Here is a 23,737-nt window from a genome sequence, read left to right as displayed (position 1 = left end):
TTTATTAAAGTACTTCACGGTAGCTTTCAGTAGTGAAACTTCGAGGCCCCCTCTTTAATTGCACAAATTTTGCCACACTGGCAAATGCAAATGCACATCTCGAGCTTTCACTAAGCAACTGTGCACTAGCGCGAAAATACACAATGCTACATTATAAAAACTATTATCGAATGCCATATCCATACAGGCTTGGATTGTTGATTGTTGGATTGTCTTGGGCCCACTGCAGTGCTCATTTCTAACATGTGGAAACTACCTTGAGTAAAGCTTGTCAGCCTGAGTCGACCACTAACCTTGTGTTTGGCGCTCTTTGGCCATGGCTGCTCTTACTTAAAAAAAAACCATCATCATCAACATGTGGAAGCTGTGAAGTTTGTTTAGAAATTAGTTTTATGTTGATCAAAATGTGGAGGGCATTTTTGAAAAATGAAAATGGCAGAATGGAAGCAACTTTTCTTTTTAACCATTTGGCTGCACACACTACGATTGCATGATTGAGAGGTCAAACGGACCCTTTTCAGAAAATTTCATCTTTCACAGCAATGCTGAGAGATCAAGTAATTGCGGAACATACATTACCTGATGTAGGAAATACTTAGGAAATACTGGTGCAGTTGGTGTGTAGAAACTGTAGCGCAGTAGAAAATGAAATACAAAATGTCTTTCTTCTGCTGCTATGCAATTTTTTTTTTTACTGTGTACCAAACAGCCACTCTGCATTTTGTGTGTTTTAAGCCGTACAAGATGTTGCCAAACGTTGGTTCATCTCAGTGTTGGTACCAGCGCTGCCATTTGTTGATAAATGTGCAGCTTGGAAAGGCTCTGTTTAGAGTGTGGGTTTCTTATAAATGCAGTCGCATGATGAGCATTTGAAACTGTCCATGTAGCCAAAGGGTATTGCATGTTCTGGTCGTGGCTTTTTCTTTCAGAAGAAAATGGACCTCCGTTGTCGACCATTGAGCTTCGCAGCGCGGCCGTCCTTCAGGAGATACCTTTCACAGTGCCCTTTCCGACACGTGTCAGGGTGAGTGAAGCGCTTGCTCTGTATGATGCATCTGGAAATGACTTTGTGTTCACCACATTGTTGCTTGGATTTTCTCTCCTGCTTAAAGTTGGAAGAAAAAAAATAGGGAAAGAGCAAAGGAAAAACTAAAGACTGATGACGAGCTTTGCCCTCCATGCAGTGTATCAGCAAGTGTGAGCATGCGCAACTGTTCGTACATGCAGGGTATTCGCAGGGGAAGACCTAAAGTACCATATATACTTACATAATGAACACCTTTTTTTCCAGAAAAGTTGACATCAATATGATGGAAGGGTTCAGTATATGGGGAACAAAATGTTTCAACAGATATTTTTCGGATAGTCGAAAAACATACCATACGGCCGCCCACCCACCCGTCTGTCAATTTATCATCAGCAAAAGAACGCAGTCAGATGCGTTCGTGTTGGCGATGTTTAGCATTGTTTACTTCGAAAGGTGCTTGCTGTAGTATCACGGCACGATCCAACAAATTTGTGATAGCCGGTGGCGAGATAAAGCGGACATGCTGAACACCGGCCCTGAAGGTCAGGTGCGCATTTTTTACGCACATTAAACTCGAGGGACGGTTAGGAATGTCTAATGCGAATGCTGAAGCCTTTGCTATGGTGACTGGTTAGCAATTTTCACTTCTGATCTTAAGCTGACCAAATCGCTTGCTGGTCAGAAGGTCTTTTTTCTCTCATTATATTAGTGCTGAGGATGTTTCATACCGTTCCAATTTAAACTGCTGCGCTCCTCTCCAATGCTGAAGCGCTCGCCGGCTTTCTAAGCGTACAGTGGCGTAGCCTTGTGCGCTGCTCTCGCCGTTCAAGCCATGGCCACCAGCGCTTCTGTGAAGGGCGCACAGTGTCTTGGCGTTCTTCCAAGTTTGCTGAGCCCCTCCCACGCAGAAAGAAGCTCTTGTCAAAAGATAACCACACTGTGAAAAGGTCGTTGGTACTGAATATTGTTCCTCATAATTAGGGATTTAAGCAATAAGTCGTTGATGCATGGATGGCCAGGTATGGCCTCTGATTACTGTGTTCGTGCCAACATCATCGCAGAGCTGTGATCAGACGTAGCCGTTGTACGCAAATTATAAGCTCTCCCTTACCGCTAGGAATCTCCCACCAGCCGCCATGAAAGCCGCCGCGGTGGGTCAGTGATTATGGCGCTCGGCTGCTGGCCTGAAAGACGCAGGTTTGATCCCGGCCATGGCGATCGAATTTCGATGGAGGTGAAATTCTGGAGGCCCGTGTACTGTGCGTTATCAGTGCACGATAAAAAACCCCAGGTGGACGAAATTTTCAGAACCCTTCACTACGGCGTCCCTCATAGCGTGAGTCGCTTTGGGACGTTAAACCCCCATAAACCAAACCATGAACCAGAACCAGCTTCCGTGCATGTTTCAACCATTTATTCCCATGTTTTATGTTTTATTCTGTCCCTGAAGCAGATAGTTGGCAGCAAGGATCTCGGCATGGAGAGTATGACTGCTCTGAGGAACTTTGGAAAGTGCAGTGGTAGGGTCTGCTTTAAAGAAGTTGACATGCATGACATCGTTTTTGAGGAGCAGGTTTTAAGGGAGACATTCCACTTTTGACAGACTTAGTATTTTTGGTTGTCATGCGGGCAGGCCACTTGCTATAGACATCAGATACAACGAGTGCAATCCACGTGACTGCCAGGTTTATGGGCTCGACTGATTGGGGAAAGTTATTTTTCACTCTAAAGGTCACTGATAGATGTGATGTTATCAATAATATGGAAAAGGGTTGTGTGGATTGCTGAACAACCATCAGTTGAGTGTGTTTTAGCTGACATTAAGGAGAGAAAGTGAGAATGGGCAGAGCGTGCAGTGTGCAGAAGTGAATTTTCATGGCCGACTAGAGTACCACAATACAATATAGTCACATAACGCAGTGCTCTGTTGTATGACTTGTGTGTGTTCTTTCTGTCTCGTCTTTAGCGCTGTAGATATGGACGGCTAGAGTAATGACAGATACCCAAGGGTGGAGATCATGTTCAGGGATGACGTGGAGCCTGGTGCTGTGGCGAGCTTAGTGAATTTGGCCTTTGTTCTGCAGTGGCTGCGACTGATGATGATGGTATTTTGATGGTGCTGACAAGTTGTCGCTTTGGCCTCCTTCCAGGTGCTGCAAAGCCTGATTGCACGGGACAAGTCTGAAAACAACCGGGAGCAGTCACACTTCATGTTGGGGCCCCAGATCGAGCTGGTGGCGCGGCGGGACTACATCTATGAGGATGCCTTTGAGAAGCTGTCGGGGGAGCCCAACCTGAAGCTGCGGCTCCGGGTGCAGCTTGTCAATGTGGCCGGCCTGGAGGAAGCTGGTGTCGATGGTGAGGGGCCAGAGGATGGGATGACTTTTGAGCCACGAAATGCCTCTTAACACCTACTTCCTGAGCAGTTTGTAGTGTGAGTTTAGCCTCGGTGGAATGCAGCAAGAGGTGATGGAAATCAGAGGAATGCTTTGGTAGCGAGCGCAGTAAAAGCTAAACTTGTTTCAATTAAAGAAAAGACATGATAACTGTCCCGCTTCTCGGTGGACACTTGAACCATGCCATGAGGGCAAGATTGAAGGAAGTGGGAGATGAGGAAGGAAGAGAGAAAGAGGCCCCATAGTGGAGGGCTGCATATTAAAGGGGCTGTCAATAAAGATGCGGTACAGCTCAGACCATTTATAACGTAACCGCTTATAATGCGCACTGCATGCGGCTTTTTATGGCAACCACTTCGCTTCCCATAGAGTGAAATGTATTGGTGTACTGCTTAATACGCAGCAGCGCATAACTGAAGAGCGCGTATAGTGCGGTATCTTGAAAGCCTGGCGGCCCACATACCAGTGCGGGCTCGTGGATACCGGCAGGCGTGAGGAGCGTGCTTCCCAAAAAGAAGGTGGAAACAGGCGGGGCGGGGGAGCGTTGTCAGCGTGGTTCAACGCAAGGATGAAGGCAGGAGACGATAGAAAGAAAAAAAGTCCCAAAGCAGGCGTTTTTCTTCTCACTCTCCGATGCGCCTCCATTGGGCACACTGATTGGACAAAGCTGGGAAGCAAGTGATGGCACGGCCAGACAAGCATGCTGGAGTAGCAGCCGCAGCCGCATGGCATGACGCTGCAAGCGCTGCTCATACCACGCGCGCGTGCGCCAGTGCCTTGTCACGCCTGAGCCCATGAGTGCAATCTGTGTCGTCGCGTGTGGCGAGAAGTTGACAACGTAGGCAAGTCTACCAGCCTCGGCTGTCTTCAGTTCCGATAGCGCCTGCGCCTCCGAAAGCCAGGAAGCGGCAAACTCTTGAAACCAAGCAGGGCATTGTGAGGCACGTCGAGAGCAGTTTGAAAAAGGCTACAATGAGAAAAAAGTATGGTGTCACCGACGCTACTGTGTCTGCCGTTTGGAAGAACAGCTACAAGTTGCGACAACAGCTGCAGGAAGACTCCGCTTTGCTTGCAAGGAAGCGAATTCGTGCCTCAGAGTACGAAAATGTCGCCGCTTTGTTTGCACGGTTTCGGTAGGTCCGGGCCCAGAGCATTCCTGTGAGTGGCTCGATATTGCAAGCCAAGGCCAGGTGCCTTGCAAACATTTTGGGGCATGATGGTTTCAACCCATTGAACAGTTGTATTCAGCATTTCAAAGACTGGCACGAGATAAGCTCGTCGTTGTCGCCGACCTCAACGACGTTGTGTGTGTAGTAGCCGCCACAGATGGAGACATCGTGGCAGCGGTGTGCGGTCACGATAAGCCTCTATCTGAGGATGAGCCTGACGAAGTGAGTGGAAGTGCAGCAGAAGCTTCGTGCAAAGACATGCTCGACGGTTGCAGCAAACTGCGCCTCTACTACGCTCAGAGAAACCTGAGCGAGCAAGCGCTCAAGTGCCTCACTGTTGTAGATGAAGCCATTAGCAACGCAGTTCAGTCGCAGCGCCAGACTAAAATAGCGTCGTTCTTTCATTCATTGCAACGCTTCGTCAAGAAGATCAAAAAAACTTCTTCTTTGTTGCCTGTGATTGCAGTGTTGTGCGACTGATGCATTGTCAGGTGCACTTTGAAAGGTAGGCTGACCGTTCTGAAAAACACGAATGCATGGAAAATCTACGTTTTGGTTACAGTGCGGTACCATATATAATGCGGATTTTCCAGACTGCCGCAGTATGCGTTATAAGCAGTAGATGCTGTATTCGTGGTATGTTAAAGGATGCCGTTCCATGAATATCCTGCAGCAAGAATATTTTTAATGCGTTTTGTGGAAGCTGAGCTTCCTGCAGTAAAAATTTGAATTTCAGCATCCTCATGTGTTTCGCTCTCGTCTCGTCATTTTTTTTCACTCTCAAAGCACTGGAGCGGTTTACTGGCTGTGGCCGTGATAGCTGTGTGAGGACTTAAAGAATTCACCTGTAGCCATCTCTTAGCAGAATTACGCAGGTGCGGGCAACAGAAGAGGGTGCGAGCATGAAAATGTCGCTGGAAAGGACTCTCCAGCTTTTGTGTGAGATAGGTTTTCTGCTGTGTGTAGAAGTGTATTGTTTGGCTCAGGTGTTTATGACGAGAGAATGTAGTCATTGAGCGAGTTTATGTACTCTGAGCAAACGGTGTTTCAGAGCCTCTTTAACGTCAATCACATGGGGTTCTTTATCATGTGTATAGATGTCACACAGCACACATGCATCTGCCAGAGCACATGAAACAACCCCAGGCGACGTAAATTAATCCAAAGCCCCCCCACTCTGGTGCCTCATTCTGTGTTCCTTCTTTCATGCTGTCCTTCCTCTCTACCCTCACAGCACAACTGAGGCATTCACCAAAAGTGAGACTGCTACCATGTCTTCCCAACCAGTTATTAACATCCTTATTGCTAGATTGTAATCTGCCTGGAAAATTCCAAGTACTGGAAAACCTCGATAATTCGAACTCGGTTAATTTAAAATCCCGGATAATTCGAAGGTTTTCTGCGGTCCCGTATTTTCCAATGTAAAATTAGCCGGATAATTCGAACAGGCGGCCTGCACCAGCCCGGTTAATTAAAAAATTTGGGGTGCTATGCGGCAATGCCTGATCCATGTTTCGCTGCAAACCCGGCGAAACGACGGCCCTACGTAGCCACGAGGCAAAGCCACATAGCAATGGCAACGATTTATAGGTGAAGCACCCCAGCCGGAGCACTCTCGGCACAAAAATCGGTCCACAGTGCGCCCCGCGGACCGCCGAAACGCGCGCCTGCAGAGGAGAAGACGTGCTTCACTGCAATGCGGCGGGCATACTGGTTTTTATCGTGATCTCGCCACCACTCGATCCCACGGCGTGCTTCACCCTCTCTTCACACAGCATCAGCGGGAGCACGTGTTCCGTACCGCGGCCGCTCTTATTCCGTGCCTCCGACGCTGCAAGTACGCCACCACCACCGCCATGCATGCCTCGCCTGCGCCATTTCCGTGTGTTGTGCGCGGCGGTTATGGGTCGACTACTGTGTTGTTGCTACTGTGTTGTTGCTTTTTTTGTGGAGGGGGGGCTGTGCAGAAGTGCTAGCTTTGTGACCGTACCAGTGAACGAAGTGCCGAAGTACAAGACTTTCACGCTGCAGCAGAAGTTCTGCTTGATCCAAGAAGCAGGCAAGAACGCTTGTTCCAAGACAGAGTTGGCTAAAAGGCACGGCGTGCCCCTCTCGACGTTGTCCATAATACTGAGCAACAAGTCAAATACTAGAGGCTTACGGCTAGACACATTCTTCGAAGCGGTCACGAGTGCGGGCTCCCATGTATCAAGATGTGGAATCTGCTCTGCTTCGCTGGCTGCAGAAAGAAACGCAGCCCACCTTCCCGTCAGTGGAATGCTACTGCGGGAGAAGGCTAATGACCTAGCTCTGCAACTCGGGCACGAAGAATTCAAGTGCAGTAACGGATGGTTTTGCCGTATTAAAGAACGCAGTAATTTGACATTTCTCACCGTCTGTGTTGAGACTGGCATCACTTATGAGAGCATTGTCGAGGATTAGAAAAGGCACACTTTGGCGCCACTGCTTAGCGAGTATGGTGCAGACGACATTTACAACCTTTACGAGGCTGCACATTTTTATAACATTCTGCCAACAAAAACATTCGCAGTGAAGAACACCGCAGTCAAGGGTAGAAAACAGGCCAAGGATAGGATTACTGTGCTGTTCGGCGCGAAAATGTGTGGTAAACACAAGCTGCCGCTACTGGTTGTCGGGGAAGGCGGGGAAGCCTCGCTGCTTCAAAAATGCGCAGCTGCCGCCAAAGAATGAGCTCGTCTACAGACACAGTAAGAAATCCTGGGTGACAGGTGCAATATTTGAGGACTGCGTGCGACAACTTGACCGCAAGTTAGCGGCGACAGGCAGGAATGTCCTATTTGTCGTCGACAACTGCCTGGCACATGTTGACATCCCACATCTCCAGGCCATCAGGATGGTACTTTTACCTCCGAACACCACTTCGATCTCACAGCCGATGGACCAAAGCATCATTCACCACACAAGAAAGATTCACCACCTGCTCAAGCGCATGCTCCTTTGCTATGATAATGGCAAGGAGTACTCCATCGGCCTCCTTGGAGCCATATGCCTCATGGTGTACGCTTGAAAGCAAGTGGAGCCCACATTGACCAGGCGGTGCTTTGAACACACCGGTTTTTTCAGTGAAACCCCTGTTGATGCTGATGCAGACTACCCATGTACGCTTGACGAAGAAGGAGCAGAGTATTGCGACCGCATCAATGCACTCTGCGCAGAGGAGGGTGAGTCCAATGCAGTCGGCTTCGCCAAGTATCTGAACTTTGAGAGTGATGAGCAGACAGGCTACTCAGGCTTGGAAAGTGAGATTACTGCTGTTGCGAACATGTGCGATGACAGCAACGATAGTGACGACGACACCGACGAGCCTCCCCGAGCACCTGCTCTCGGTGAAGTTATCGGATCGCTGAACGTTATCCGCAGTTTTGTTGAATGCCACGGTAGAAGTTCTGAAATGTTTCACCTAGTTGACCAACTCGAGAACATGACCTTCGGCACCGCAAACTACCGGACGCGGCAAACCAGCATCTCTGATTTGTTGCGCATTCCCGCAACAAATTTTTTTGCCTGGGTCGTATTTCTTGGTGTGTTCGGTTAATTCGAAAACCCGCTTAATTCGAAGATTTCTCGCGGTCCCGATGACTTCGAATTATTGAGGTTGTACTGTACTACTATATTTACATGGTTGTAAGTCTACTTGAATGTAAGTAAGCCACCCCAAATCACATGGCACAACGAAAATTTATTGTTTAGCTGGACTACTCGTTCTCATTTGTGTCATCGTCCTCAGTAGTGTTGCTGTCGTCATCGCTGCTGCGGTCCCACAGCACATCGTCCTCTAGCGAAATTTCACACTTTGCAAAAGACTGCACCACAACATCACGCAGAACAGCCACACATGCCAAAAGTACCGTATTTACATAATTGTAACATTGTAACTTTTCTCAATTGTAATTCGACCCTCCATATTGTATGTAAGGATAAGGACAAAATAAGAAGCATGCCCACAAGCACATTCTCAGATGAAGATGTATCAGTCACTGGACCACTCGTCCACACTTGCATCATCGCCCGCACTAGTGCGCAATTGTCATTGCTGCAGTCCCACAACACAGCATTCTAAAATCGTCGCCCAGCGAAATCCCCCACTTCGCAAACAACTGCACCACGGCATCGCGTTGAACAGCCGAAAATTTTGCCTCACTGCAGCCTCAGCATTTGCATCGCACGTTCCAAAACATCGAACTTGTGGCCCAACGTGCAGTTCATTCGTTCTTTGAGCATAAAGAATGACAGCCATCTTGAATGTAGCCAAACACTTACTGGCCCCGGGGCACAAGGGACAATTGACACAGCACTACATTAAAAACAGGTAAAACATGGCTGGCAGTCAAGTCAAAAGCCAGCCAGCTTCAGCCAGCCAACCGACATTTCGGACACTGATCGGCACGTCGCTAGTGTTTTCTCCGCCCCCCTCCCTATTTTTTTCTACTCTTCACTTCGGTGTTGCTGACGCTTACTTCGCTTGCGTCCGCGTGGTTCCGTTCTTCCAATGTGTGAAACTGCATGCTTGTCACGTGCCGCTCGCAGTACATGCAGTGCAGCCTTCTCACCAGCTACGATGCTGCTTGTGAGACGTGTGACGCGGTAGCGGCACAGTTCTACTGCGTCACACAGTAAAAGATGCTGAGAATCCTTTTACGATTTTGGAGCAGTTCTGCTTCAGTGTTCCCGGCAGTGTGCACATGCAATAAAGCATTGATAGAAACATGAAATGCTGTCATTGCCCCATCATTCATATCTCAAAAGCGGGTACCCATTGCCCAGTCTTTTATCAGATAAATTTACTGTAACATAGGCAGTTCTTGACAGTTTTTTCGGGGTCATTCGGTTGTTCGAACTTCCAGATAATTCGAACATGTTTTCAGTCCCTTGAAGTTTGAATTAACGATCTTTTACTGTCACTATTTAGAGGGGAAGATTCAAGTAATCAGTATGTCAGCATTATGGAGGACTCTTCTTGTGAGCAGCCTAGGTAGAACTGCCTTTGCTTTAAAGTTTTGAGATAAACTCCCGCCTTTTTACCAATAATGGATACCTCGTGTGAGCCAGTCCTTCCTATTTCTAGAGTGTAAAGGAATAAGAGAGGCAAGGAAAAAAGTCGCTGTCTGGCATTTAAAAACAGCGAGCAGGAAAGCGAAGTGGTAGACTGTCAACGTGTACTTTGGACAGAATTTACTATTAGTGACATCAGTTTTGAATACTTGTACAAAGAATGAATGACAGAACTATGGGATCAAAGCTATTTGCATTTAGCATTATACAGATAAGCAGGACCCAGTGCTTGTCATGCCGATTCAGCACAAACGAAACGAGAAAAATTTCACGTCATAGTCGCTTGAGTTTTAACCAATAAATGTCCGTTCTTTTGTGTTTCAGAAGTTATATGAACCACATGCTGCTTTAACCCTTTGAGCCGTCATTTTTTGTTTCTGTCAAAAAGTTATTTTTCCTTCTCAGTAGTAAATTATGGCCTCAAGAAACACACGTATGTTTTACAGCTCAAAATACCAGCGGTTAATTTTTTACAAGGATGTGCAGAGTTTCTAACCAAGTGTCAAAGTACCATATCTACACAATTGTAAGTCAACTCGAATGTAAGTCAGCCCACCCGTATCACATGTCAGGGAAAAAAAAATTTGGCGGTCACTTCAGCTGCGCCTTTAAAAGTAGAACACGAGAGCTCTATCCGGCCACAGGCATGACAGTGGGCACATTCCAAGATAGACATATTAGTCATTGAACTACACATCTGCACTTGCACCATCGTCCTCACCCCCCACTCAATAATTATTAGCACCGGAAGGGGTTATTCTGGATTGGTGTGGAGCTGGGCTGTACCCAAGCCGCATTATTAATAGTTGGAAGTGTGCTGTTTTCCAAAAACCTGGGGATGGAATTTAGCAAGTCCATCTGCTTCCTCTGCAGGGGGTGGCTTGCTGCGCGAGTTCCTCTCAGAGTTCATGAAGACTGCCTTTGACCCAAACCGAGGCTTGTTCCGGTGCACCCACGACCGGCGCCTCTACCCGAACCCAGCTGCAAGCCAGCTGCCAGACTATGCTGATGGACGGGCGGTGCACCACTATGCCTTTGTTGGCCGTCTGCTTGCTAAGGTTAGTGCCACAAATGCCGCCATGTTCTTGCTCAAAGGGGCTGAAAATGAGTCAGTACTTTGTAATCATGCCATTGCTTCTTGAAAGCCTTTTCAGCAAAAAAAAAAACTGATTTCATGCAAGGAGCTCAAGGGCGGAAAAGTCATCGAATTATTAGCATAGCTGACTTTGCGTAAGATGTTGCTAGTAGGAAGTTTCTAAATGCAGGCAGCTTGTACACCGCTAGCTGTTAAAGCGAAACTTCTCAGCCAACACATGTTGGTTACTGTCATCATTAAAAAGGGACTGGGCAGCGCAGATGAAAGAAAATATGAAACCGTGGAGGCAAAAATTCTGCGGTAGCTCAGAAGTAGCAGAGGGCAAGAACTGGCGCAGTTGAGGGGCTGAGCGAAGCAGAATATAGCAAAAGGAGTGTACAGCAGCTGCAGGGGGCTCTGCGGCCACAATTGAAGCGGGGAGCGCTGACGTGGCCAGTCAGTCTCTCGGCTTGGTGCTCATGGGGAGAACATTGCATCAGTCACATGTACGACCAGTGTCAGGTAGAAGGTGGGGCCAAGGGTTTGGAGCTCTTTGGCATCTAGACGAGATCATTTCACCGCAGTTTCGTTGCTTTGCTCGGGCATCTTTCAGTGTGTCATTATTATCGCATGCCACTAGTGCTTCCGCGTTGTCGTTTGTGCAATCGCCATTCACCTTTTCTGTTCATTTTTTGAGGCAAATGCCGTCTTGCCTCGTTAATACGACCCTCATTAATATGGACGACTAAATGATAGACAATATTTCTTGGGACTAAATTTTTCAATGCGTTTGCACCTCGTTAATATAGAAACTCGCACTCCGGACAGCGAACAGTGCAAGAATGCATTGAGCCCATTGGGGCCCATGCATCCTTGGCATGTTAATACGAAAGCGATGTGAAGAGTACCTTGGCTGTTCCAACCATGTCTTGTTTCTTCTCCATTTTAAATGCAGGACACCAGCCAAAGACATATGGTACTGTGAGGCCAAAAAGAGGGCCTCTGCCCACACCACTAGTGTATTGCGGCTTCTAGCCAGAGACAGCCTCTTCGACGTGCCTGTTCCTGTTGATGTTTGATGTTTAATGCCTGTTACTGTTGATGTGAAGGCACTGTCATTGCTGAGTGAATTGAATTTAAAAATAAAACATTTCTGTCTTTCCCCTGCCGCTGAATTGAAAATAGCGGCATCAGTAATGCAACGGACTCTGTGGTGATTGAACTGGATGCTGGTGTGGCCAAGTGTCGGAGTTGCAAGGCCAGAAAAGTGTGTTGACATCACTGCAGTTAGTTTGCATTAACAGTGTGTGAAAGTAGTGACTGTGTTTTAATCTTCAACCTTTTCTAGCGTATAGTAGAAGCTCCATTATGAGAGAAAGTAGCCTCTGTGTCATAAGAACCCTGTAATTTCGATACAGGCCAATTCCAAAATTGCTCTCGGTGTTCCATTGAGCTGTGTTCATGAGAGGTGGATAGAAGACGGCTTCAGGTTTCATTGTCTATCAAGCACAAGTTGCGGCATGACTGCTGCCTTCTCGCGGTACTCGTCCGCCTATGACAACCTGTCCTTGTTTATTTAAGTTCATTTGAACCCCGCTTTGCAGGCTCTCTACGAGGGGATGCTGGTGGAGTTGCCGATGGCACACTTCTTCCTTGCCAAGTGGGTGGCGCCCGGGCGCGGTGACCTCGACCTGCACCATCTGGCGTCGCTTGAGCCGCTCGTCTACCAGAACCTATTCTTCCTCAAAAACTACCAGGGGGACGTCGCCGACCTGGGGCTGGACTTCACCGTAAGCATGGCTGCTATGAGAGTCACTTAGGAAGGAAAATGGATAAAGTTGGACCCGAATGTAGTGAACCTACGTCGTTGCCTAAAGCCAGTGCATGCTGGTAGCGAGATGCTCATTCACGAGCTGCAGCCAGTACAACCATGAGGGTCTCAAACTGTATTGTGTAATTAACAATGCAGACTTGTGCAAATATATTGGGCTGACCCAAGTGGGATAGCAGTTCAAGAAAGGATGCAATTGACTGCCTCACTAGTTTTTCTGAGCTCAAAGTCGAAACGAATTGACAATCTCTGTGCGACCAATTTTTAAAGAAATACGGTCGATCCCGGATATATAGAACTATTGCCTATATCGAACAGTTGAAGAATCCCCTTGGGAATCCCATGCAAAAGTATAGTGCTATTGTTCGCATATATAGAACTCCCGTGCACTGGCATATCGATGTATCGAACTCCGTGCTGAGCTGCGCCCCGGCAAGTGCGCTTCTCCCATCGCATCCCACCCCCGCAAGTACGCTTCTCCTCACGAAGCTCTCGCAATGTTCCCGCGATCTCACACGCGCCGCCCCGCACTCTGAGAAAGGGGCGTGTGGGTAAAAGGCACGTGACGAGGAGCACTTGGAGTGCGATTGGGTGTGAAAGAGAAGCAGGAGGGAGAAACCACACTGACCGCAGGTGCCCGTTTCTTGTGTTTTGGTTGGCTGACACCGCTGGAGCAGCGAGACGAACGAGCTCAGTGCAGCTTAGGCTTGTGGTAGTGCGGAGACGGGGAGGGGTGCGTCTTTCAATTCGCTTTGTTCCTTTTATTCACGAGGCCTACGCGAAGACTTGAGACTCGTGTGGTGCAGTGCGTTTTTCTTTCCGCTTTTGGCACGTGTTCCGGAGCCATGGCCGCGAAAAAACGCAAGAATTTGGATTTTCCAACAAAGGCGGACGTCATTCGACGGGTGGAGGCTGGCGAGAAAAAGTCGTCGGTCGCCGCGACGTTCGGAATTCCTCGCAACACCCTGAGTACGATCCTCAAGAACAAAGCCGATGTTAAGCTGAAGGCAGTACAGTCCAGTAGCCCTGGAGCGTGTTGTGTGCGCGTTCCAACCTTCGACAAGGTCGAAAAGGCATTGTACGCCTGGCTTTTGGGGGCACGTGCCAAGAACATACCTTTTGACGGCCCAATGCTCATGGAGAAGGCCAAATGGTTTGCTGTGGACTTCGGAGAAGAAAGCTTCACTGGTGGCACTGAGTGGCAGCAGCGATTTAATAGTCGCTACAGCTTCGCCGGAAAGACCCTTTTTGGATGAAAGCGAGGCGACTAGCACAAGTCACATAGAGAAGTGGTTGTTTAAAGAGTGGCCAAATATTTCCAACAGCTTTTCGCCGTCGCAGATATTCAATGCAGATGAGACGGCACTGTTTTGGAAAATGCTGCCAAACAAGACTCTGCATCTGAAGGGCACTGCATGCCATGGTGGAAAGAACAGGAAAGTGCGCGTATCGATTTTGCTTGCTGCAAATATGGATGGGTCATGCAAACTACAGCTGTTTGTTATCGGAAAGAGCAGGTCACTGCGCTGCTTTAAGAACGCGAAAGGCCTCCCAGTTCGATACGCATCCATTAAGAAAGCTTGGATGGACGATGGCACTGGATGCCTGGACAGCGAATTTTGCGAGCTCTCGGCATTCCCAGGCAGCGTTACAGCACGCGATTTCGTCAGCGCCGACGACGGCGTGCAAGCTGTAGCGGATCGCGCTGATGCGGAGATTGTGGCTGACATCATGGGTGATGAGGACGCTGACTCAAGCAGTGGCGAAAGTTCCGACAAAGAGGACCAGCCACAATGCACTGCAGCTGAACTTGCATCAGCTTTCAGCGTCATTCGCCGCTGTTGTGGCACAATGGAAGGAGCTGGCCTTTCTCATTTGGACACTGTCAACAAGCTTGAGGATAGCTTAATGAACTTGATGGTGCAGAGGAAAAAGCAAGCAAAGGTCACAGGTTTTTTCCTTCCGAAATAAAGTGCTCAGGTCATCGCGCTGTGATTTTGTTTTTTTACGCGCCTTTGAGGCACAGATAGGTAAGTTCCCGTTACACGACATCGGGAAACTGCCTTGAGATGTGTGGAGTTGTTAGAGAAGCTTTTGACATGCATATTTTATATTTCAAATTATCGATATATCGAACTATTTCGTGATCCCCTTCGAGTTCGATATATCCGGGACCGACTGTACTGCGGAAAAAGCTCGCCTCTCCACTTTGTCAATGACGCTAGGCCTTAAGCATCCCAGTGGCCTTACCTAAGGGGTGAAATACACCCAGAGAGGATTTCTCATAAAAGTTAAAAAACGAAAACAAAAAACAATCCACTATACTGCATAGGGCTGATGCGTAGTGCCTTCCCTCTGAGAGCGTTAATGGTGACAGTCCTGATGTAGTTGCTGGCCGTACTGGCTGCATTTGGTGAACAGGCAAATGGCAATGGGGCAGATGTGAGATGAGAACAGGGTCCGTTCCCCAGATAAGCGATGGCTGGTGGACTGAAACAGGGGGACTTGACTTGCACAAACAGGCAGACACCTCCGCCAAACTCTCTCATCATTCCCTTGCCTCGCAGGCAGCAGCGTCGCCCGTGCGGACTTTTGGTGACCAGAACATGGTACCAGAGTGAGACAGCCCTTCTATTTATTGTCATGTCCCCATAATTTGAGGCTGGGCAGTCGCGCTGCTGCTTTATTGTTTATTTTTACTCACTGCAGTGCTAAGTTCTCTGTTGCAGTAGTGGGAGGAAAAACTGCACACATTGGTTGAGCCCAGAGATCATAATATATTGAAGGAGTGAGTAGCATCAGGCAGGGTGTTTCATTCTTCAGTGGTGCGAAGAAAAGTACTAAGTTTGAACCTAGTAGTACCTTCATGATGAGGTGCCCTTATGAATTCAGTGTAGGTAATTCTTGTTTGTGAGATAAATATAGAAATAGAACATAGATTCTTTTCTTTCTGTATGTCCAATGCTGTTGGGGAAAATGACAGTGAGAGTATCAGAAGTATTCCAAGCGCACATCTGTAAAAAACCATGTATTCTCTTTTGAACACTTATCTCAAAACTTTCTTCGGAGCATTTCTTGAAGCTCTGTCTGAAACCCACGCATCTGTGCCAAGCTGGCATCATGTTAAAGTCGCAAAGGTGCTTTACATGTGGCATTTAACAGAATTGCCAATTGATGATGCTTTCTTGGTCACCCAGTCAGTTTGCCAGCACATACAAAATTTGCAAAGCACCTGCTTTTAAGCACGTCAGCAGACTTCTACGGGTTACTCAAAAAAAGCACGGAGATGAATAGCTACACTGCTTCTTGCACTCTTTGCAGTGTAACCGAAGACGAACATGGCGACGTTTTGATTGATAACTAATTGGCATTAGTATTTGACAACATTCACCACTGATCAATTTTTTTAGTTGATAAGTGTGTTTCTGCCAGAAAGTGAGGTAGCAGTCGACCATGATCTCGTGGTATCTTGGTCACAATCTAAGCTTTCAAAAACCCATGGGTTTTGCAAATGATGTGAGCACGATGGTGGGGAAGCTTTGCATGCTTGCCAACAAGATAGTGCTGGCAGTGCTTTCTTTTATTTATTTACTTATTTCTCCCAGCAGAGGATGTGATCAGGCAGCATGTTTGCTTACTCTTGAAGGAAACACTTTAGTAGCGGGATGTTCAACCCCACGTACTGTACCTGAGCAGAACATGCCTACACATCACTTCTTGAGCATTTCCTGTCATTAGGTCTCCTCCGGGTTGCAGTAGAAATGGCTTTGCTTACACATGGTGACCAACAGCTACTTGGGCGTTTGGGTGCCTGGGACGCTCTTGCAGGTAGTGACCAGCCAACTGGGCAACAGCACCGTGGAGGAGCTGAAGCCAAATGGGGCCTCCATATCTGTGACGGCTGAGAACCGCATCGAGTACACACACCTGCTGGCCGACCACCTGCTCAATGCCCAGCTGCGGCAGCAGTGCCTCGCCTTTCGACAGGTGAGCGTGGGTTGCCATCACACCAAGCGTACGCGTTGCTGCAACGCTTTACTGTGTTTACTTTTTCCTGAAGGGAAACGTTGACAGCAACAAGAAGCTATGTGTGAGCAATGGTTATCCTTCAGGAACACCACCGGTGTCTTTTTCGGTGTGCGAAGGTGATAGCATTGCGGAGAAAATCGCAAACAAAATCCCCAGCTTCCACCCCAGTGGTGTGATGTCATTTTTACGATGCATAGACCTCCGAGCTCGTGGCAAGTCGTGGAAAACGAACGAAAATGAAACTGCTTGGCCTGGCAGTGAGACAGATGGCGCCACTATACTGTTTATTCTTCATTTCTTCAGACTGGTGGTTGGCCTCACTGGAAACAGTGGCAGTGAGACTTGCCCTCGTGAAGTCATGCAAGCATAGAGTTTCCAAATATTACCTTGAGGGAAAGCTGGTGCCATCGTCTGTGCGAGTTGCGCTTCATCCACCATGGGTATGCCGGGAAGACTGCATGGCGTACTTGGCTTGGCCCTAAAACATGACTATGACTGCAGAAATACAAGTTTTCGCAAAACATACATTGCAAGGGAGTGTTGTTTGACAATCAGTATGTCCTGTAATAAAATATGCTTGCTACGCAAATGATCACCCAATTTGCTCATGGCTAGGGAGGACTTTCTCTTCATGCCGCCAAATATAGCTAACTGAGGAAAATAATTTCTTGCGTTTAACAGACACACTTTTTTCAGCAAATATTCTTTTTAAAAAATTGCTAGCGCCTAAAATACTACAGTTTAGAAGCTTCCGTTTTCGCATTGCGAAAAGCAGAAACATTTCATTGGTGTAGTCTGCTATTGCAGGACATGCCCTATGTCCGTGCATAGGCCATGTTCGTGCCATGAGAAACTTGCCCGAGCCTCCACTTTTCTATGAGAAACTAGTTTGTGCACACTATGTGCCGGCTCTCTGCATGTCCCGACATTGCGCTTACAGATTTTGCCAAGAAAAACAGGAATTAGGAAGTGCAGACCTCTCCTACCACAAGTAAATGGCAGCCATGTTCATGCTGACAACTGCAACATGCGGGTATTTGCGTGAATTAATTTGTGAAGTGGAAGTCGTTCCTGCAAGCAATGCGCAGCCACTGCCAGTCTTCGAAATGAACCAAATGTAATTCTCGGCGAGTACGGTTAACATAAGTAGCCCTTCTCGAAGTACTTTGAACTTTTAAAAGATAAGTGTCTCCAAGACTCCTGCGAGAAATGTGCTGAGTGGTCTCAGCAGCGGACTGTTGCGTTCTCAGTTCACAAAAAAAAAAAAACTTGTTTCCTTCTTTCACATTTCAGTGCACAGATAGCACAGGTTAAAGCTGAGAAAATAACCCAGCTTGCTGCGTAAATGGTTCCCGGTGAGGGGGCAGAGTTAAAGCCTATCAGGCATCAGACACTGTGCTCAGCTCACTTAGAGTCAAGCGCCTTCGGATCTCAAATAAACTGTGTGCGTACAGCCGTGCTACACAACCACAAAGTGCACAAAACATCAGTAAAAACTACAGTAATGAAAACGAAACTGAAAACCAACAAAATCCAATCTGTAGCACTAGATGTCAGTCCGGTGTGCTATCCTCCCAGCATGCCTCGGGTGTCCATGGTGGTGAAGTGAAGAGCTGCTAGCTCTCCCTACAATAAGAAACTCGATGCATGCATGCCAGCTGTGTTTCCTGGTGCCATTTCAGTGGTGTACTTGCCTGGCAGGTACATTTACCGGAATTATTCAAGGGCACTGCAGCATGTTGGAAATATTTCAAGTGCAAAATAAACGGGCATCCAGAGAGGGCACAAACACTGCTCTTCCTGTCGTGTTGGTGCCCTCTCTGCGTCCCCATTTATTTTTCATTGCAAATATTTCCAACGCGGATCAACAGCAACTCTCCCAAACATCTGCGCTTTTGCTTGGTACCGCTGCAGTTGTGCACTTCTATACACTAATTTTGTGGCTTATTCAACCTCTGTTTTCAATAAAAATGGTGTGTTTTCAATACGGGTGTTAATCATGTAGTCTAACTGGAAAAAGCCGTGTTTTTGCACATTTTCTGCCAAATACTAGCCAAGCCAAATGCAGAGCGTGCACTTCCCACAATTCCTGTGCCTACCCGTGGTGGGTGAATGCCTGCAGCACGTGTTTTCCATCTGGGTCAGGGGTTCTCGCATCTGTTTAGTGTCGGGGAACCCCAGTGGCTTTCAAAAGGGGCTAAGGAACTCTGCTTGTTACGGCTTCTGTCCCTTCCTGCCTAAGACACATGCAAATGCACAGCCCCTCTAATAAATGTTCACATTGCATTATGTAACAGCGACTTGCTGCATATAGTGAAATGTTGCACTACAAGCAATTACAGTGTGGTCAGTCCTGCGAATATGAAGGTGGGTAAACGGAAAGATGGGAGAGAGAGCGAGATTTTTAATGAATACAGGAGAGGTGTGCCTGGTTGTTAACCTGGCATGCTACTCCAAGGAAAATTGAGGGTTGAGACGTGGCGCGTGCATGCTCAAGAAAACCCAAAGGAACCCAGAGGTTTCCTTGGAATTCAGTTTGAAAACCGCTGCTCTGGGTCACATTTAGAAGCTCGCACGTACGTGTCTTAACACAGACTACATACTACAGTCGAGCCTGCTTATAACGAACATGAGTGTCACGCGGCATCCGTTCGTTATATCCCGAAGTTCGTAGTAAGTGGACCACAGCTTTAAAAACAGTTGCTTGTCAAAACACAAATTTTTTTCTTTGCGAAAAAGTCTGTGATGGACATCTTTTTGTGCAGCGCAGATCCGATGAGGGAGGTTTCCAGTTTATTTAAAGCAGAAGCGTGCTCTTCGCCGAGGCCCTTGGCATAGACAAGCTGTCTGAGGCTCTCTATGTAGCCCATTGCTGCAGACGCGCTTATGGTTGCTGGCTCCGAAGTTTCATCCCCATCAGATTCCTCCGCGTCACTCTCATCCCACACTTCAGAAACGATGCCCTCGTCTGTGCACGGTTCCGCGGTGTCGGCATCGTCATCGACAGAAATGAAATCATTCCAACCAATGTCATGACCACCCCATGTCGGAGTCGACGATGCGCTGCCACAAATCACCGCTGGGCTGGTCATCTTCCGAAGCATCAGGCTCGGCATCAGTCATTCGACAAAGCCGGCCTTGCGGAAGTAGTTCCACACGCAAGTGGCCGTCACCTCTACCCAGGCCGCTTTCATCATTTATACCACTGAATACAATGGAAATGGGCACGGTGTTCCCGTCCACCATCTCGAATTACAACCAGGGCCCAAGATTTGAACGAAGCCAACGAAACGTCCGCACCGCAACAAGAGGGACAAAAGTGCACGATGGGGTAGACGTGCAATGCACACAGGTGGCAATCGAGCCAATCAAGCTAAAGATAGAGACGCACAGCGCCAGCGGAGAGACCAATGAGGGGTGTTCGTGAGCGTCAGTGCAGCTGCCTCTTGGCGCCCATGGAAGGCCTGCTTCATGGTGCGTGGCCTCCGCGATCAGTGGTGGCACGGTTGATTGCGGAGGCCACGCGCGGATTTGCAAGAGAGTGAGGAGATGGGAGCAGGGTTGTGAGGAGGGGCGGGAGGGTGATCTTGTAAGACGCGTTGGCGGTGAAAGGGTAGCTCGCTCGAGAGCGGCAGGAAATGGTGGGCAGTTCGCCTGCGATGAGGCTTGGCCCGAAAACATACCGCGTGCCGGGTGCACAAAGGGGTCGGAGGCAGGTTATCTCGCATTGCGGCGCCGGGTTTACGCCGTCCGTTTGCTGTAACCGATCAGCAGCGCTTAATGTTGTTCGTTATACGTGTGATTTTGTGCCATTGAAACAATGTATATTTTGACGGTCGTGCAGGTCTCGTTCGTTATAAGCAAAAGCTTGTCTTAAGTGGGGCCATTATATGTGGGCTCGACTGTATGTGTACATATGTGAATGGCACCCAGGGCCTGGAGGAGCTTCTGCCATCCCACTGGCTGCGGCTGTTCGCGCCCCACGAGCTACAGGTGCTGGTGTCTGGGGCCCAGAGCCCCGTCGACCTGGACGACCTGCGCGAGCACACCCACTACGAGGGAGGCTACACGCCTGCACACCCCGTGGTGCAGGCCTTCTGGCGTGTGCTGGCCGGGTTTGATGAGCGCCAGCGACGCCTGCTGCTGAAGTTTGTCACCAGCTGCTCCCGGCCGCCCCTTCTTGGGTTCAAGGTATTAAAAACTGCATACTTTTTAACCAGCAGACATTACTTTTGTGGGGCCCAAGGCACAAAATCTCTGATATGTGATTTTCAACAGAAATCAGGTGGATTTTTATGGGAGGGCTGCACAGTTGAGGCAACCAGGCCTGCACTCAACCATTCGTTTTGGAAGCAGCAAGTGCCTAGCTGCACTCGTCTGAACTGCCTAAACTGGCACTGCATGCTTGCAGCACTGCTGGGGAACTTTACATAACTGGTGCAGCAAGTGCAGCCAAATCAAACATACTGATAACAGTGAAGAACAGAAGTTAATAAGCCTGCCCTGCCACTCAGTTTGAATTCAAATTGACACCTTGCATCGCAGTGAAGGGCTGGTTGTCTGTTTTTGGCAACGATGCTCACTCGCATCGTAAGTTGGGTGGAAAAAATCTAAATTTTGGAATGCACAGAGTCTTGCTGCCATCTGTTTTAGTCCGAAAATTCTGACTGCTGTAACACCTTTCTCGCAAATGTCTAGTTTTGAGTTAAAAATAGCACACCCTGTCAAGCTGGAAATGTGACCAGCGTTGACTTGGATTTTTGTTTCTAGCTTCTTCGAAACTAGCCCTAACTGGCGCGTTCTTTCTTGGTGCAGGACCTGGTCCCTCAGTTCTGCATCCACTCTGCTGGTCCCGAGAAAGAGCGCCTTCCCACGGCATCAACGTGCATGAACCTGCTCAAGCTGCCCGAAATCACGGATGAGGTTCAGCTGCGTGAGAAGCTGCTGTACGCCATCGAATCTGGCGCTGGGTTTGAGCTCAGCTAACAGCGTCTGCCATCACAGACTCTAGCATGGCAAGAGGCAGAGGGAGAGACAGAAGTTGCCAAAGTTGAACAGAGGAGCACACTGGCACGTCCCCCCCAAGAGTAGGTGGACGCCAGCGTCCTTGGACGCCAGTGCCCTGACACAGATCCCACCTCCAGGGAGTTGCGATACGACCATGTTGCACTAGCTGGCAGCTAGCTCTCCCCACTTGTGATATGTCAAGGTTGGTGCCGCTGCACACCCAGCCATGACCACCAACAGACCAACTGACCACCAGCCAATGAAATGTATAGAATAATACAATAAAGCTTTATGGAATGCATAGGCTGTTGTCTCTTGGAGGGCTGTTACCTTTTTGTAATCCATCTTTACTATGATCTAACTACTAGCTCCTAAGCAAACGCTGCTGTTATTAAAGCAAAAGCTTTACTACGCTATGTTGGCAAGGTCGTGTCCGCAGCAGTTCTGGGGAACTGAGGAGGGGTAGCGTCAAACGAGTGGTTGTAATCAAAAGAGGATGATGTGAGGATGCTGCGCAAACAAACATTTTCGAAATCGGATGAATAGTTCATTAATTAGAGCCAAAAATGTCCAAAGGTGGGCAAAAGTGGCGCCAAATTTGAAAACACCGGAAGTGTGGGACCACGTGCTGGGCGGAGCCAATGCGTGGCGCCAAATTTGAACACTGGAAATGTATACTGAGATGAAACGGGGGAAAATGCGGAGTTAATTGAAATCCAATCAATATTGAAAGTGTTAAGGGTGACTTAATGGTTTTAATGGTGAAATAAGGGTAATTAGTGGTGTAACGCTGCTGTGCGGAGCGATGCCACGCCCATCAGCTTCGGTGCGTTGCTCCTACGCCATTGGCGGTTCGCTGAAGTGACGTCACAATCGCATGAGAGACGGAGCGACGGCGCACCAAAAAAAACGAAATGAGTATACGGCCCCTTCCGCTTCGGCGCGCCACTTACGTACGCCAGTCACTCTCACGTTGTTGCTGCGTGCAGACGCTGTGTTCGCGCGCTGATGCCGTGGTGCTTAACTGCGCGTTGTGCGGGCATGTGACATCATGTTTAAGCCGTCTGTGCCATCGCATAGTGCAGCTTCAACGTCCAGACCACATGTAAAGAGAGGCATAGGGGCAAAGAAAAAGAGGCTAAGAGTGCCGAGGAGGCATCAATGCTTTCGCATTACTCCAATGCGGGTTGCCGCAGTGGACTCGATTTTTTTTTTTTTGGCTGGCTGGTAATAGACCATGCAGACTAGTTGACCTCTCCACTGAAAGCAGGTGCAGGCATGGAACACTGTTCGGATCCTCTCAAAGAAGCCCGGCAGAGCTCTGAACATCGCTGGCGGTAAACCTGGTGCAGTTTTCCGATCGTTGCTTTGTTACAGCGGCAGCTGTTAAGGCCCCATTCCCTCAAGATCTTGGCGTTGACCTGTCGTCGTGTGCGAACGAGTGCGTGGAGAATAATGGAGAGAAGAGAATGTGTGCTAAGGGGGGCAAAGGAAGAAAGTGGTGAGAGGTGAAAGAAAGAGGAAGGAAAGCGCGCCGAGGGGAGAGATAGTGGCGAGGGATGAAGCGTGATCACGGCCCGACTGACGAGAACGTGTGCTGAGACCGTCGCGCCACTGGCTCTGGCGTGATGAATGGCTCGAGGAGGAATCAAGCAGCTACGGTGTGCATCATATCGCGTAATGGATTGATGCAAGCAGTTCGATATCCCAGGCCTAGTAACGTTGGGCCGGAACGGCATATTCAAAGGGCCCGTGCTTCTTGCAACGCTCGCCTCGGCGGCCTTGTCGTGACGCTTTCGACTGCCGAAAACAGATGGCACCACTGCGCCAATCAGCGAAAAAACGTCGCCTGCGGGTTTTGGTTCGCCGATCACTGCGTAGACGATTACGTTTTCGCATCATGCACTGTTCAACTAAGTAAGTGCCGTTGTCAAACCTGCTATGATACAAAAGTTACCATAATACGCAAGCTCTGTGTGCAGTTTCATTGCAAATAAGCCAGCGTTTGAGGCGGGGAAACTTTTGAAAGTCTTCACGATGAAAACGCACAATACTGTATGTAGCGAAAGCAAGCGTGAAACTCCCCGGTTGGCCTTGTTCACATATTCC

General features: G+C 48.4%; 1 protein-coding gene across 3 annotated transcripts in view; it reads left to right on the top strand.

Moving 5' to 3' along the window:
• Positions 1 to 21,929, top strand: part of LOC144110657 (ubiquitin-protein ligase E3C) — a 75,087-nt gene extending 53,158 nt beyond the window's left edge. For 2 of the 3 annotated variants that reach the window (XM_077643714.1, XM_077643712.1), the window contains exons 14-20: positions 930 to 1,024; positions 3,178 to 3,385; positions 10,560 to 10,744; positions 12,366 to 12,551; positions 16,421 to 16,579; positions 20,555 to 20,812; positions 21,437 to 21,929. In XM_077643714.1, coding sequence (XP_077499840.1) covers positions 930 to 1,024; positions 3,178 to 3,385; positions 10,560 to 10,744; positions 12,366 to 12,551; positions 16,421 to 16,579; positions 20,555 to 20,812; positions 21,437 to 21,607 — 1,262 coding nt within the window. In that variant the 3' untranslated portion in view covers positions 21,608 to 21,929. The remainder of the gene's footprint in view (positions 1 to 929; positions 1,025 to 3,177; positions 3,386 to 10,559; positions 10,745 to 12,365; positions 12,552 to 16,420; positions 16,580 to 20,554; positions 20,813 to 21,436) is intronic. The other variant, XM_077643713.1, reaches the window with a different exon arrangement.
• Positions 21,930 to 23,737: the final 1,808 nt, after the last annotated feature.

Source organism: Amblyomma americanum, chromosome 11 (genome assembly GCF_052857255.1).
Source record: "Amblyomma americanum isolate KBUSLIRL-KWMA chromosome 11, ASM5285725v1, whole genome shotgun sequence".
In the NCBI taxonomy this organism is placed as follows: Eukaryota; Metazoa; Arthropoda; class Arachnida; order Ixodida; family Ixodidae; genus Amblyomma; species Amblyomma americanum.
Note: the sequence above shows the minus strand (reverse complement) of the source record. Positions and strands in the feature narration are given on the sequence as shown.